The sequence below is a fragment of the Zosterops lateralis genome, assembly GCF_965231275.1.
Source record: "Zosterops lateralis genome assembly, chromosome: 3".
Taxonomy (NCBI): domain Eukaryota; kingdom Metazoa; phylum Chordata; class Aves; order Passeriformes; family Zosteropidae; genus Zosterops; species Zosterops lateralis.
In genome coordinates this window covers 21,491,431-21,507,786 of record NC_139764.1, presented here as the reverse complement: position 1 = coordinate 21,507,786, position 16,356 = coordinate 21,491,431, and the positions used below count along the sequence as shown (strand labels likewise).

General features: G+C 41.8%; 1 protein-coding gene across 2 annotated transcripts in view; it reads right to left on the bottom strand.

Annotated features, from left to right (window-relative positions):
• Positions 1–9,846, bottom strand: part of CNIH3 (cornichon family AMPA receptor auxiliary protein 3) — a gene marked incomplete at both ends in the record, with an annotated part of 43,256 nt that extends 33,410 nt beyond the window's left edge. For both annotated transcript variants that reach the window (XM_083858562.1, XM_083858563.1), the window contains one exon: positions 9,766–9,846. In XM_083858562.1, the coding sequence (XP_083714688.1) occupies positions 9,766–9,846 (81 nt within the window). The remainder of the gene's footprint in view (positions 1–9,765) is intronic.
• Positions 9,847–16,356: the final 6,510 nt, after the last annotated feature.

Genomic DNA, 16,356 nt, shown 5'->3' with positions numbered 1-16,356 from the left:
CCTTAGTTTAATTACAGGAGCATGATTAAGGATAAGGATACATTTCAGCATAGCTCAAAACAGGCCTGTCACTTGGATGATCAGCAAATCAATTTTCTAAAGGATCTGATAATAGTGTTTATATAATACTGAGGGAAGAACGACTCTGAAGTACATGCAATTAAATTGATTTCAGTGGAGCCTTCATTATGTTTGCTTATAAATGCCCATTCTGTGAACATATAAAGTAGTTTCTAGTTAATGGTGATACAATGTGAACTATTTAGCCCAAACTCATAGTGTGATAAAATAATAATGCAACAGAAGATTGACTAAACAATTACACACTTGAAACTGTGACTCACACACAGCGTGAAGATGGTTGGCATTTAAATGCATTTTAAAAAATCAAATGTCATTCTATTTTAAAAAAAATAGTGCTTGTATCAACAATGCCTGGCACTTGCACACTATCTAGTATGAGATAATTGCAAGGGCTATAAGTTACTAATGATCATCATTTTACTGTAGGTTTCCTTAATTCTTTAAGCTTTGGTTTCTCCAGCAACGTGCTTAGACTTCCAGATGTATTTTAAAAAACTCATCCTATATTTGACAGCTAGAATATGACATGACCTGCAAAAGCACAGAAAAAAAAAGGACCTGAAACCAACTCAGATTTTTCATGACCTGTTACATTGATGAGGGAGTTGCAAGCCGTGTACAATGGGAGAGCTCAGTGATGGCACTACTTCTTCATCCCTCTTATATTCTGCTTCATGTGCTCACATTATCAAAACTGGAGCCACAAGTTCAGCACTCCTGCAGCATCTTGCTGAGAAAACCTACTTCCATTGTAAATGTTTTGTGATTTTAATGTAACTTTCCACAATGACATTCCTAAAATAAATCCTTCCTTTATAGCAATACCTTTTCAATGGGAAGAGGAGAAAAATGTAAAGACTTTTGTCTTGCCTTCACAAGGTGCACTGCTGTCTCTCTGCATTTAAACCTACCCTTTGTTTAAAGCCGTTCCCTCTTGTTCTTTCACTACATGTCCTTGTAAAAAGTCCCCCTCCAGCTCTCTTGTAGGCCCCGTTCCAGTATTGGAAGGGGCTTTAAGGTCTCCCTGGAGTTCTCTTTTCCAAGCTGAACAATTCCAATTATTTCAGCCTTCTCAGGGTGTTCCAAACCACTGAGCATTTTTGTGGAACTACTCTGGACCCACTCCAACAGCCACGTTCTTCTTATGTTAGGGATTCCAGAGCCAGACCCAGCACTCCAGGTGGGGTCTCAGGAGGGCACAGTGGAGGGGGAGAAGCCCCTCCCATGACCTGCTGGTCACAGCCCTGTTGATGCAGCCCAGGACACGTTTGGCTTTCTGGGCTGTGAGCACAGGTCATGCTGAGCTTCTCACCAACCAACACCCCTGAGCCCTTCTCCTCAGGGCTGCTCTCAATCCATTCTCCACCCTGCCTGTATCTGTGCTTGGGATCACCCTGACACAGGTGCAGGATCTGGTTCTTGGCCTTGTTGAATGTCCCAAGGCTCACACAGGCCCATCTGTCCACCTGGCAAGGTCCCTCTGGATGGCATCCCTTCCCTCCCATGAGTTGACCCCACCCCATGGCCTGGTGTCATTAAACCGGCTGAGGGTGCCCTCATACCACTTTCTGTGTCACCAGAGGGGTTTAACACCATCAGTTCCAATTCTGACCCCTGAGGAACACCAGTTGTCACTGGCTTCAACAACTGAGCTGTTGGCCACAACTCTGAGAGTCCAACTGTCCAGCCAGTTCCTTATCCACTCAGTTATCCGTCTGTCTAATCCATGTCTCTCCAGTTTAGGGACAAGGATGTCATTCAGGGCAGTGTCAAATGCTTTGCACAAGTCCAGGCAGATGACACCTGTTGCTCCTCCCTCATCCATCAACACTGTAATCCTGTTCTAAAAGGCCACCAAATTTCTCAGTGCCCTTAGTAAGGCCATATTGGCTGTCACCAACCATTTCTTTCTTCTCCATGTGCCTTAGCATGGCATCTAGGAGGATTAGTTTCCTGGGGTGGGTTCCACAGAAGTCAGCACAAAACTTTTCTCAGGGGAATGCACCATGAGAACGACACAAAAGTCAGAAGCTGCACCACAGAAATTCCAGCCATGTGTAAGAAAAAAATGTTCACAGTGCAGTAAGTACCGGAACAAGTTCTCAGGGTTGCAGAATCACAGAGTGGATCAGGTTGGAAGGGACCACAGTTGGTTGTCTGGTCCAACCTCCTGCTCAAGCAGGGTCATCCCAGAGCACATGGCAAAGGATTGTGTCCACATGCTTCTGGAATATCTTCAGTGAGGGACACTCCACAACTTCTCTGGGCAATCTGTTCCAGTGCTCAGTTACCTGCAAGGAAAGAAGTTCTCCTTCATCTTCAGGTGGAACTTCCTGTGCATCAGCTTTTGCCCATTGCCTTTTGTCCTATTGATTTGCACTACTCTAGAAGAGCCTTGTCCATCCTCTTCACACCCTCCCTTCAGACACTGACATTGGTGAAGTTCCCTCTCAAGGCAAAACAGGCCCAATTTCCTCAGTAGGGAGAAGCTCCAGTACCTTAATCACCTTCACAGCCCTCCACTGGACCTGCTCCAGCAGCTCCATGTCCCTCTTCTGCTGAGGAGCCCAGAACTGGACACAGCACTCCAGATGTGCCTCACCAGGGCTGGGCAGAGGGGCAGGATAATGCACCTTCACCTGTTGGCAATGCTTTTCCTAATGCATCCCTGGATACCATTGGTCTTCTTGGCCAAAAGGACACACTGCTGGCTCAGGGACAGCTTGTTGTACAACCAGACCCCCAGGTCCTCTCCACAGAGCTGCTCCCCAGCAGGTCAGCCCCCAGCCTGTACAAGTGCATGGGGTTATTCCTCCACAGGTGCAGGACCCTGAAATTGCCCTTGCTGAACTTCAAGCAGTTCTTCTCTGCCCATCTCTCCATCCTGTTGAGATCCTTCTGAAGGGCTGCACAGCCACTCCTCCCAGCTTGGTCTCAGCTGAGATGGCCTCTGCCCCTTCATCCAAGTCATGGATGGGTAAAAGTGGATGGATAAATTAAACAACACGGGGCCCTGCATCAACCCTTAGGGGACACCACTCCTGACAGGCCTCTCCTGTGCCATGGATTACAACCCTCTGAGATCTGCCATTCAGCCAGCTCCAAATCCACCCCACTGTCCCCTCATCCAGTCCAGCCTTCCTGAGTTTGCCTACGAGGATGCTGTGACAGACAGTGAGGAAAGCCTTGCTGAAGTCGAGGAATATCCACAATATCCACTGCTCTCCCCTCATCCATCCATCCATCCATCCATCCATCCATCCATCCATCCATCCATCCAGTGTTTCATTTATCCACCCATGGAGAGTTTGTAAGTGATCTGGACAAGACCTTGAGCAGCCTGGCCCAACTTTGAAATTAGGCCTGCCTTGAAGAAGAGATTTGACTAGATTATTTCCTAGATTCCCTCCAATCAGAATTATTCTATGAACCTTTTATTATTTCTTTTAACAGGAACATGACATTTCTGGAGTTGTCATTACTATCAAGGAACACAGGAACCATTCTGTTAATAAAATTGCTTCCTGCCCTCTGCAAACCATCAGGGTCACAAGTTGAATTTTTTAACGGGGAACTTCCAACTGTGAAACACTGGAAGGTGACCTAGTAAATCAAAGAGTATTTGATATTCTTCTGCCTTTACCCCATCAGCTGACACTGCCCTGTGACTTTAAGTGACTCTTTTCAGAGTGGAAATAGTAATAATCCTTACCTGTTTCATGTGGGAGAGATACCTGTTTTCCAAACTACCACCACCAGAAGGGTAAGCCTCCCAGTATTCCCAGTTTACAGCTTAAGGGAGATCTAGTTCCTTTGCCTGGCAGAGTCACCTCCAGCTGTCAGGAGCCACACTGGTTATAAATGAGGCACAAGTCACAGGCTCTGACAAAGAGGAATGGGTCAAAGAGATGTCTGTTATCTGTATGGAAAACATTCTCTGCTGAGCTTCCTCCTTCTTCTGAAAAATACTTTGCTAAAAGGATATTTACACTGGGGTAAGGGTAATCCACTAAGCCAGAGGTCTGAGGGCTGAATTCAATGTTTTACATGTGATTTAATGTAGTGTGTGGTGGCTGAATAAACAAATACACGTAATGAACTATAAACTCATGCCTCTGACTCAATCTAAGAGCTTTACTCACGGTCTAATAAAATATGACAGCTATATTGCCTTGCTTATTAACAAGCATGGCAGTTATTTAAAAGCACTAGAAATACATTATTTACCAATTTGGATATAAATCCCTTTAGTAAGTAGATTTTACAACTAATCCTAAGACCAAAACCCCCTTGGAAATGTGACAACCAAGTAACATTTAAATAGCTCTCTGCACATATTGTGGGAGGCACGAGACTCCACAGAATAATTTATTTTACACAGCTAATGGAGTCACTGTGACTTGTGAGGCATCTGGAATTACAGCCAGTGGCAAACACACACAATTTAAAATCCTTCTCCAAATAAATCTCATCATGACAGTTCAAGCATACACAGAGATTCTGCTTAATCTTTCCGCAGTATTTAAGTCTGTGTTGGAGCCCATAGACTTCTTTGAGCTGTTTAATTACTATTTAAGCATGGCAAGGTTACTAAACTGAGACATACCTCTTTCCCAATATATAAGATGTGTTTGCTCCACAGCCTGTGCTGCCTGGCCTAATATCTGTCTGTCAGCATTAATATGACAAACTTCTGAAAGAAAAGTTGTAAGGGAACTGTCAAGCTAGGTTATAGCCAGGGCAATCTGGCTGTGCTCTGTCTTTAAAAAGAGTGGAAATATCAGACTCACTCCTTAAACTGTCCTGACTATAAAACCTTCAGGGACAATGTGCTTAGCTGCTAAGGCAAGAAAAGACGTTTTCAAGAAATATGTATAACATACAGCAACAGCATTTGTGCTCCCCTTCATCAAGCCTTAATATGATTTTATTTTTAAGCACATAATTATCCAACATTCTCAGAGAAATGCATTAATGACTCATTAAAGAACAGTACTGAGCTTCAAAATCCGAAAGAAATTCAGGCTTGACCACAAGTCTGTAAAAAAATTATTTTCTTTTCAAGACAGGCTCTAAAGCTTTGCAAAGAGATTAAATTGAGATGACTGGTAGCCTTCACCAGAGAGAAGCACAGGTTCAAATTAGATTGTAGATCTCTTTACAGGTTTCAGGTAAAGCAGAGCTCTCCTCCAAACCTAAGTTACAGAAACAACAGGACACAGATACACCGAGAACACTGACAGATCAGCACATTTGTGACTAAAGTGTTTTGCTCAACTGAATTTGCTAGCAAGCCAAGCTTATGTGCTTTTAATGCATCTTCAAAATTAAGGATGTACAATTTATCAAAAATTAGGTGAGAATTTTATGAGGAAGCCTAAGTAAGTCAGAAACCAAATACTCACCGAATTCCACATCCATGACTCTTTGAGAGCTTTTGAATTTTTTTTACCTAAGCTATTGAAACTTGAGTGCTAATAAAACACAGTCCACATCACCAGGAGAGTACAGTGACAAAAAACAGAAGTGGCAACATCTTATATGTGTATAGCACCTTCTGTCAGAAAGCAAAGACATTTTAGGAATAGCTCTTAAATAAAATGACAGGCAGTACTTGCAGTTTAGTTCCATTATTCACACTTAGCAAATGAGAAAACAAGGCATACATAACTCAAGGTGTCTGATAAACATAACACACAAAGCCAGTAGCAGAAACAACACTGAATACAGATTCCAAGGGCTTCATTCCCTGGTGTTTGCAAGAAAAGGATGCTTTGATTAAAACTACAAGTCAATCAGCCTCTGTTCAGTCACTGCTTACCACTGTTTTTAATTATACTTGTGAGCTTGTACCTGTTGAGTGAAGCTAAAGTTATATTAAGGTAGTTTATCAAGATTAATACTCTCCTCATGCTTCAAAAGAAAAATCAGTTGGTGTGGGGGGGCATAAACCAAAAAAATCTCCATCTTCTGCTGCTTTATTCTCCTAATGCTTGGCTCAAGCAGATGCCATTGCTTTCAACACACATCACTCTTGTTGTGCCAAAGAGCTGTTCCTGGATTCACCTGCATTCACAACTACATCAAAATACTCCAAAGAGCATCCAGTGTGGTACAACTTCTCAGGCTGGCACTGCAAATTTTTTCACTGGCATGATACCCCTGATACTTTCTGGCAATCCTTAGTTTATGAAGAGTCACACGCAAAGATATGTTTGTGGAACCTGAAAAAGAGATGGCCCACCATGGAAGTTCTTTTCTTCATAACAGTAATGCTCTTGGTATTTATGAATTGTTTTGCTGTGGTATTATAAGATGGACCACTTTGAAAAGCTCTTTTCTTAAAGCTTTCCTTTAAATAACAAATCTCAAAGCAAGTCTTTTCATCTTAAAATATCACCAGAAGGGAAGGATTCAGATTACTCAAAACCAATGTGCTTTAAGAGAATACAGTGCTGCAGGACTCAACACAAGCGTATCCCTTTTTAACTGAGGACAAATAAGTCACTTGGTCAACTTCAGTTAACTTCACTGGAGACACAATTTAGTGGAGCTACACTAGAAATGAATGTGAGGAGTTCAAACAGACTTGACACGGCTCAGCTCAATGTTAACAGGAAACTAAAATCTTACTTCAAGATCATTTAGGAATGGAAGAAAACTGATTAGTAAAAAGTTGTATATAAAGAAGAACAAGAGCTGAGGATGGCAGAACAAAGTGTCTGTGATATTCAGTGGGAAAACAAACACTTTTCTTGAGCTTACAAGAAGATCAGATGAGGATATCAAATTATGTAGTTAGTAGACCAAATTCTGCTGTTAGTTGTATCATGCACTTCTACGTGGCGTTTCTAATACTGTGATGTTACAGCAAGAGATAATGTGGTCACTCAACAACCCAAATGCTTTAAAAATTCCTCTGTCACAGAGTGTCACATTGGTTGAATGTAGTACATGAATGTAGTACATGAAGATTTTCAAGTCCTTTTCTTCCATTTAATATATATGAGTGAAATTACAGCAATAATACATTAAGATAATTCTTGTGCAGAGTTTAAACAAATGTTTCTGATAATATCCAATTTGATTTTGTTTGGAAGTTTTTTATGACAGACACCTCTGGCTACCTATACAAGAAGATCACTCAGAGGAAGGAAAAAAACTATAGTATGTTCCAGATATCTGGAGGACAGTGTGTGTTTTGTTTACAATTCCTTTAAAATGCTCTGACCAGCTTCATTTCATCTGCTTCCAAAGAATAAGGAGCACAGGAACGTATAAACAGTCTTTACTTTCTAGAGGAAAGGCACCAGATAAGCACAGTGTTGAAAAATAAAAATCCTCATCTTACTCTCTTTTTTTTGGTTGTACAATTTTTATTGAACCTATTAGATCAACATGAATAAAAATTATAATTCATCTGACTTGCCAGCAGGAAGAAAATGAAATTTTATTTGATCCGCTGTTAAATCATTCAAGATATATGCCCAAACCTCATTCAGCTTCAGGCTAGAACAATATCAAGCCCAAATGCTACAGTTTTTTCTTATGTTTTAATAATTTAAAATAATCCTAAAAATAATCTACAAAATATACATCCTCATTCTCAGAAATCTTCCAAAGTGATGGGATGCTCAGATTATTCATCAACTTATTCCTAGCAACAGAAGGTCTTTAAAAAAAATAAGCAGGAAAATATAATTATTGAAACACTCCTCTGCTGTTATTAGAACCTATGTACAATATATTTATTGTCCCTTACCAGTATATTATAGTGGAAGAAAAATCAGGTCACTGGGAAGCAGTAGGAGTTTTGTTTCTTGGGAAGATTTTCACAACTGAGTTGTTTAAGGTAAAAGAAACTCCTATGACTCAATACATAACTCACAGAAGAAACCAGACTGCACCAATTCTTGTAGAAAGGATAATAAAAATCCTTGTGTTCTGTGTATGTGGTAACACGTATGCCTGAAAGTTTATTTTGGCAGGGTGCTGAATCTGTTATTCTATTACTTTCCTTCACAAACCATACATTTTAATAGAATTTTTTTCTATTTACTAGAAAAGATAGTGCCAATTCTTTCTCTCTTACAACAGAAGAGCCATTTTCCAGCCATTTTCCATTTCAATCCCTCAACAATTTCTTAACAGATGCAAGAAACATGCAGCATAAACATACGTGTATCAAGAAAAGGTTTTCTTTCCTAGTTGCCTTTACAAAGCTCTCATACTGAGGGATTGCTCTTCATGAGTTTATAGACTGAGAGTTAAAAAAATGTTCCACTAAGAGTAAATTTGTAGTCACTACACTCATTTATGTGAGAATAATTTGCCAGATTTGCTAGAAGTCCTTTATGAATTCACATTACAACAATTCCAGACCCAAAAAAAGAGGACACAGAGACAGACCTCAAATATATAAAACCATTAAAATAGCTGCAGTTTAATTTGTAGCTAGAGATTCAAAGGAGAACACACTTCTAACTCTAAGCCCCTTGAGGAAACTGTGTAATTCTCACATTTGGAGACCTAAAGGTTTGCAGAAGAGGAGGAGAGAAAACATGAGTAATAATCTAAATTTTACTACTCCTTTTTTCATAGTGCAGTAGCTGGCTGCTAGAGATCCTTTCCAACCTTGCAGTATTTGACATCACAACAGCCCTTGGCACTACCATCACACCTTTGTGGTTTAATAAAAAAATACAAACTTGTAACAGTCCCATGAAGAGTACAAAATAAGTAAATTTCAAAGCATTCTCGGTACAGAAGGATTTCTTTCATAGTGCTAATATAACTAAGCTACCAGCTTTACTTTCATTTCAATAAAAATAAATCTTGCATCTCCCTTGCTTGTTAGTCAAAGGAGGATTTTTCTTTTAATCATACTCCATCAGGTAGCTGCAGGAGCATCCATGAGACTGGCTCTGTTTTCCAATGATCTTGTTCCACCCTGAATGCTCACAGCACGGAGCTATCGTGCAGCACACATAAAGTGCAATTAATTCGAAAATACATAACAGTTCAAAAGAATTGCAAGTTATGCATTGGGATGATTTCACATCTTGAGTTACACGCTCACGCCTACCACAGCAAAGAGTGAGGAGCGAGCACCAGCCCTGTGGAGTTCAGTTAACAAAGGTGGACCACGACACGCGGGTCACGCATCCGAAGGATGGGAGAGTTTCCCATTCAACCCCGACTTTTTTTAGGAAGTTATTAACATAGTAATTACTGAAGGGATAACTAATTACAGAGACCGTGTCGGCTTCATCAGGTACGGCGTTTCCCCGTCACGGCGCTCTATGGGCAGGGAGGAGAAGGAGATGTTGTTACCTGGACAGGGCACGGCCGGCGGGGAGCGGCGGGCAGCGCTCAATTCCTCTGGGGCGGCGGGAACCGAGCCCACACAGATCCTGAGCTGACACAGACCCCGAGCTGACACAGACCCCGAGCCCACACAGATCCCAACCCGCCACAGACCCGTGGCGGCGGCTCCGTGCGCTTCCAGGGTGTAACAAACCCCGTCCCGCGGGCAGAGGTCTCCCGGCCAGCCCCAGTCCGCCCCGGCTGCCCTGGCCAGAGGATGCTCGCCCGCCGCCGCCTCATCTCCTCCCGCCCCGCTCCCTCACGGCACGACCCGCCACACCGGGGCTGGAGCCGCCCCCAGCGCGGGGTACTCACATGCCAGATGGCGAAGAAGATGAGGGCGGCGCAGAGGACCAGCGACAGCATGTAGCAGAAGGCGGCGAAGGTGAAAGCCATGGCGGGGAGAGCCCTCCGCGCCCCGCTCCGCCGGGCGGGAGGTGCCGGGCGGGCGGGCGGGCGAGAGGCGCTCCCGGAGCGGCGGCGCGGAGAGCGGGGCGGATGGAGCGGAGCAGAGACCGCACACAGCCGGGGCCGGGCAGCACCACCGCCCCCCTGAGCCGCACCCGGGCCCGCCCCGACCCCCGCAACGCCCCCGGCCCGGCCCCTCGGCCGAGATCCCCTCCCCGCGGTGGGCGGCCGCCAGGGGTGGGATGCTCCGGGGTCCGGGGCTGCCGCCGCCGCTGGAGCGTCTGCAGAGAGAGAGAGAGAGCCGCGTGTTCCTGACTGAAATCCTGTCACGGCAGCGTGAGAGGAAGGAGCGTGGGCTGGGATCAGTTCAGGCCAAATCTTGAGAAGATAATTATGTGCCTGAAGTTGATGGGGGCTTTTAAAGTTTTTTGGGTTTCGGTTTGGTTTTTTTTCCTTTCAGAGTCAGTGACATCGGGTGAAATACAGCCCAGACCAGCACTGAGTGTCCGTCCTCTGATGGAGAGGGGACAGGAACCCAGCCCAAGAGCTTATGAACCAAAGCAGGGCAGCTCAGCAAAGCAGGATCAGTCTGCCCTTTCCCATCGGGTGAAAAAGGTATTTACTGTTGGAGTAAATAAATAAAGCTTTTCTTAACTGCCACTGCTTTCAAGTATATGCAATATCCAAATTGCTGAAGTACATATGTAAAATAACAGAGGAAGAGCAAGCTCCTGCCTTGTCTTCTCTTTAATGGATGGATCCCTTCCTACCTTGTCTTTAACAGCATCCACAGTGTCTCCAGACACAACTCAGTCATTTCTGCAGATCTGGTTAAATTTACTGTCAGAAGTTCTTCCACTTCTGTGGAGCACATCAGCTGGCACAGTACAGCAGGCCTGCAAGCAAAAGGTTTCCACAGAAGTCCCATTTTAAAATATCTTGAAAACCATGGATGAAAATTATGTATTTGAAACATCCCTACAGAACTGAAAGAGAATTTCAGCTCACAGCATTTTTTTCATTCCTTTTATGGATTAAAGGGATTCAGTAACAACACTGTTTGGAAATTCGCCAGTGGTCACCTGTGAAAGTCAGACTTCATGGCACAAGAGAACAAAATTCCCTCAAAGCCAAGTCCAGTGGGAGCTTTCTGTGTAAATGTTTCCAATATATTTTTGTTTAAAAGTACAGTATATTATTTGTAACAAAATATGCACTTCTATCCTGAGGAAAGAGTGTTGATTTGAATCAAGAGTCAAAGCCAGTAATTAATAAGCCAATCAGGAATAAACTAAAGGATCTAACTTTTCATAATTGAGCTGCTCCAGACTGTACATGTCGTCTGATGCTTTAATTAAGAAGGACAGAACATGGCAAATAGAAACAAGATTTATGTTAAACAGGGATGCAGTAAACCTATTTATTGTAATTCTCTGACCTTTTAATTTTTTGTACCTGAAATCCTGCAGAGTATATACTTGTGGAAGTAAATGGTTTATTCATAACCACACATTTTGAAAAGAGCAGTAAATGAGGTACAGGAGTCATCTCTGGAAATACTTACTTTTTTATTTTGCCATGGTTACTTTAGTATCTGTATATATATTACCTATGCTAAGATTCAACACAGAAAACACCTGATGCTTCTAAGAAAATGAAAATAAAACATTTCTTTCTGGAGCACTTATATGTATGTATACAGCTGCACAAATATGTATGCATACCTATGAAAAATATAAATATACTGAAGCTATCATAAAAGACTGAAACAGAAAGAACCCTTAAATCTCAGTTTATCACCACACTCCAAGGTAAATATTCTCCTGTTTTTCACTCCTCCTCATTTATATTCCAGCTATTTATTTGAAGCTCTTCAATGAGTACACAGGCAAAACACTTGTTTCTGATTTTGCAAGGAGACAGTTCCACAGCCAAAGACTTCCCAGATCACAGAGGCTTTCCTGATACTGACTTTGAAACATACATTGCCCCTAGCCATATTGCTAGCCATTAATCACTGCTGGTGGCTGTCAAATTACAAAAGTTTCTGACATAGAGCGAAGGCAAAAAAAATCCATAAAAATGCATTTAGGACATTTTTGTCTTACTGAGTTCTTCTTACATAATACCATGGGAATACCTTAAGTATCTTCAGATGTTTAAGCCATGGAGAGTGATGGAAAGATATACCCCTCACTCAGCACATCTCTGATTTGCACTGAGATTTGTCTGAGTAATCACTAAAAATCTTCCTTATCTCCATCTCGTTACAAACTCATTACAGCTCTCTGTGGTATGAGGACCTCACAGCAGGGAACTGTTTCTTTGTCATTTATGAATGAGACCACTGCAAACCGTGAAGCAAAAGGTGAAAATAATATGGATGTGCCTGACTATTTTCTCCCTGGTTTAAGCCCCCGTGAACACAGCAGGAACACCAGTCTGTCTATTAGCTTCTCATGCACTTCCATGGTCTTGGTCCTAACCTTCAAATAAACTAATGGACCTGATCTGAGCTGAATGAGAAATTACAGTCCAGCCCCCAGCTGTGCTCCTTTGAAATAATGTACAGCACAGTGGCCAGGAGGGAGGGTGAGGAGCTGAGGGTGGAGGGTGTGGGAGTTGAAGATGCAGCATTATCTGCTATGGGGACCTGGGATGGGCAAGCCAGATAAATACAGAGCATAGGATACATATTTTATACATATAAAATATATTTTTGCCTTTATGAAAAACTGTTGCTTTCAAAAAGTGTTATTTTAACACTTCTTGAGACCCACGTGGATTTCTATTACTAGAAATAAAAGGCTCAGAGGTTCTGCAGCACTCTGAGGAAATGCAGTAATTCCTGCTCTCTGATGTTCAGCAGCTCATTTTAGCAGCCACAGTCTCAGATTTAGCACCTCATCTTTCACTCTTCTGTCTTCAAAATCTCACCAATGCTCCTGCTTCCTCCATGGTATTCCCAAGCCATTTCCAGAAGGGATTGCTGCTCACTCTCTCACACCTGTAACCCAGGAATTCAACATTAAAACCAGTCAGAAAGCTGAACCATGAGATGAATTGCAGACCAAGTGGAAAGTCGGTAAGAAATGAAAAGAAAATTCTGTTCAGACTGATTAGAAAAGGGTTTGTATTCTCTCCTCTCATTTTTAACCAGAGGCTCCTTCTTCTAAATACATTTGATGATGGGTACACAAGGCATTTCAAGCCTGACAACAGTTCGTAGGACAAGTTTTTACACAAGCTGGCTTTGTCCCACAGTACCCACAAAGAACTCGGGATGGGGCATTTGTAAACCCTGTGGAGAAAAGGGTTTTACAGAACATTGTGAAGGCTCTTGCTTTCCTTGAGCAGATTAAATTTTGGAATGTCAGTTATCCCTCTTTGGATTTGGTACTTGTAAACAGAAATAATTTCTCTTTATTTTGCATATTAGTTGAAAAATATGATTGCAGTACAGTCTGATCCCGATTTCACACAGAGTCATCAACAAGAGGATAGATGGTATTGCTGCTTTTGTACAAGTAGTACTGAGATGCTGATTTTCAAATCTATCACTCTGCAAATATGACCATAGCTCAAAGCACAAACAGGATTGGGGACTTTTTTACTTAAGGATGATTTTTTACTTTGTGAGGACCTCTGTGAAGGGACCATAAAAATTTGGTCACTAGGTAAATAATAACAGAGTACATCTGGTGAGCAGCAGACAGCCCTCAAAACCAAACAACACCCAATTGTGAAAACAGATTGTGAAAACAGATTTAATAGATTCATGAGTTCTGGATGTCCTTACATTAGCAGGTCTCAGAGCACTGGATTTTATTTGAAATGACCTTTTGTGCTAGATAATGAAAGAATTTGAAGGTACTTAAAGAAATTTCCAGTGGCTAATTGACAGAAAGGCATCAGAGATGAGAAGGGACTGCTAATGAGTCCTTTCAACTCCCAAATAATTACCACAACTGGATAAACCTAAAGGACAAGTCTTTGTAAGGCTTGAAGTCCCTGAAGTGGGAGGCTAAAATAACAGTAAATCCACCCACAAGGTGATATACCCCCAGCCAAAGTAGTTCACAGTTTTAAGGTTTATATATTACTGTTACATTCTTGTTGTTTAAGTGTAATATGTTACTGAGTGCCTGTTAGAGTAAAAGCTATTATATTAATTAGAGAACTCTCATTCATAGATTATTTTTAATAATACATGTGACTCTCTCTTTTGTGAACTTTAAGTAATACTAAATTATTAACAATGCTTATACACAAATTGCCATCATTGGGCTTTACTGCTTATATCCCACAGAGATTAATAGAAGCATTTCATACCCTTGTGCATTATTATTTCAGATTATCTGCAGATTCTAGATGAAATTACTCTATTATTTCATGGTCAGTTCATTTTCAAAAGGTTACCTTTGCAATAATAAAGGCAAATGACATTTTGTTAATGAAGTCTCATTTTCAGATACCAAGAATAAAAGAGTTCACAAACCCACTGACAATAATCTCATTTTACTGCCAGCTGTTCCCACTTTTTTTGGTGGGACCTGGATGAATAAATTGTAAGGATATTATCATAAGATCACAGGAAAGTTTATGTCAGAAGGGACTTCAGGCCATCTCTACCTCCTGCGCAAAGCAGTGACAAATGCAAGGTCGGGCTTATTGCTCAAGGCTTCATCTGGACAAGTCTTGAAAGCCTCCATGGACAGAGACAGTCCAGTCTCTCTGGGCAACCTGTTCCACTGCCTGCCTCAGGTCATCTTCAGCAGAATTGCCAGGTTCCAGCCTGTTTCATTGCCAGGGCTTATTCCCTGCTTAGTACACAACTTTACATTTGTCCCTGGTGAAATCTGAAAGGTTCCTGTTAGGCTATAAACTCCGTATTATTGAAATCCACTTTTAAAAGCATGGATTAATATGTAATACAGCAATGTTCCTAAAGAGCAAAGTAAGACTGTTCAGAGCATGACACTATAGTGCTTTGCTTCTACTGTTCCCTTGCCAGCCCATATCAGAATTATACAGAATCTCACTTGTGTCCATAATGGCCACTGGCAAAACTGGGGCTTCAGGCCACTCTCCTGAACTAAGTGATCTCAGTATTGTTCTGTGCCATGATTTGACACCCAGCACCACAGAGGCAGGACACACATGTTGATTCTTCGTGTCACCAATGATCTGTTGGTAAGTAGAAGAGTGTTGGTCATCAGGGAATCTGTGACTTTTCCCATTACCTGCAGGGTTGGTGGAGCAACTTGGTGAGTATAGACACCATTCCACGTCTTAATTCTTAAGATATGCTTTTCTCCTCTATTGCTCCAGCCTCCTCTGTCCCTCTACTGCACATTTCTCTCCCATTAGTCTGTTTTTCCCCCATCTTCTTGTTACCTCATAGTCTCAGCCTGGTCCATCTACTACCTCTTGCTTCCATACCTCCTCCAAATCCAGCTTTTGTCTCCTGGGAGCTCATCAAGACTGCTTCCTTACCAGTGATGAAATCACTGTCAGGATATCAATTCCCCCTGAAAGACAGGATCTCTGCCCTTGGTTCCAGGACAGAGTAGAAAAAGCAAGTGGAAAAAGCAATTACAAGGGAGGTCCTGCTTTAAAGTCAAATGAATTGGGGAAAGGATTTGCTTAATTACAACACATCTCTAATAACTATGTGTGGAATTTTTAGAACTATTAGAATTAGACAAAATCATAATTATTCATGGCCACAGGAGAAGTCATCTTCATCATACCAAAGTTACGTTCTTCCAGATGTGAAATACTTTCAATACATGGAAGGCAGGGACCTTCCATAAATTAGTAATGAGATTTTCAGCATTGGCAAAATAGCATCTGTGTGGTTTTCCCAAGAAGATTTTTCTGAACTGGTCAAGACCTTTAGTTTGGAGAGGAAACCCAAAGTAAAAAATGAAGGGAATAGAAAATAAGATCTTAACATGGAATATCTGAAACATTCTTAATTGCCTTTGACATTACCTATTTTGCTTTAAATCAATACATGGAAAGCATACAGAAGTAATTCTTGCTAACATTGCTTAATTCTGCCAAGAAGGAATTTAATTTGTGTCTATGCTGGGGAGAGAGTGGGTTACAACTTCATCAATTCTGAATAACTGAATTCCATCAAAGAAATGAAAAAGGAATAACAAATGTTCTGAATAAGCTTTCTCATAAGAAATCCTTCATTAGTCACTGAAGACCCTGCAGACCTCTAATAATACAATTTGCATAACATATGCATTTGTCCAAACACTGCAATAATATTCTGGGCCAGATTCATCTGATTTTGACAACGTTTCATCTTTTTCCCACCTTGTACTACTCTGCTAATCTCCAAGACCTGCTGGTGCTCCCACCCACTGCAGGCTGTATCAGATCACACCCCATGGCTCCATCATTCTGAACAGAAATGCCAGAACAAAGTCAAATGTGCGATGCCCTTCAAAAGTTCTCCTTCTCAGAGGATGATTAAATTAT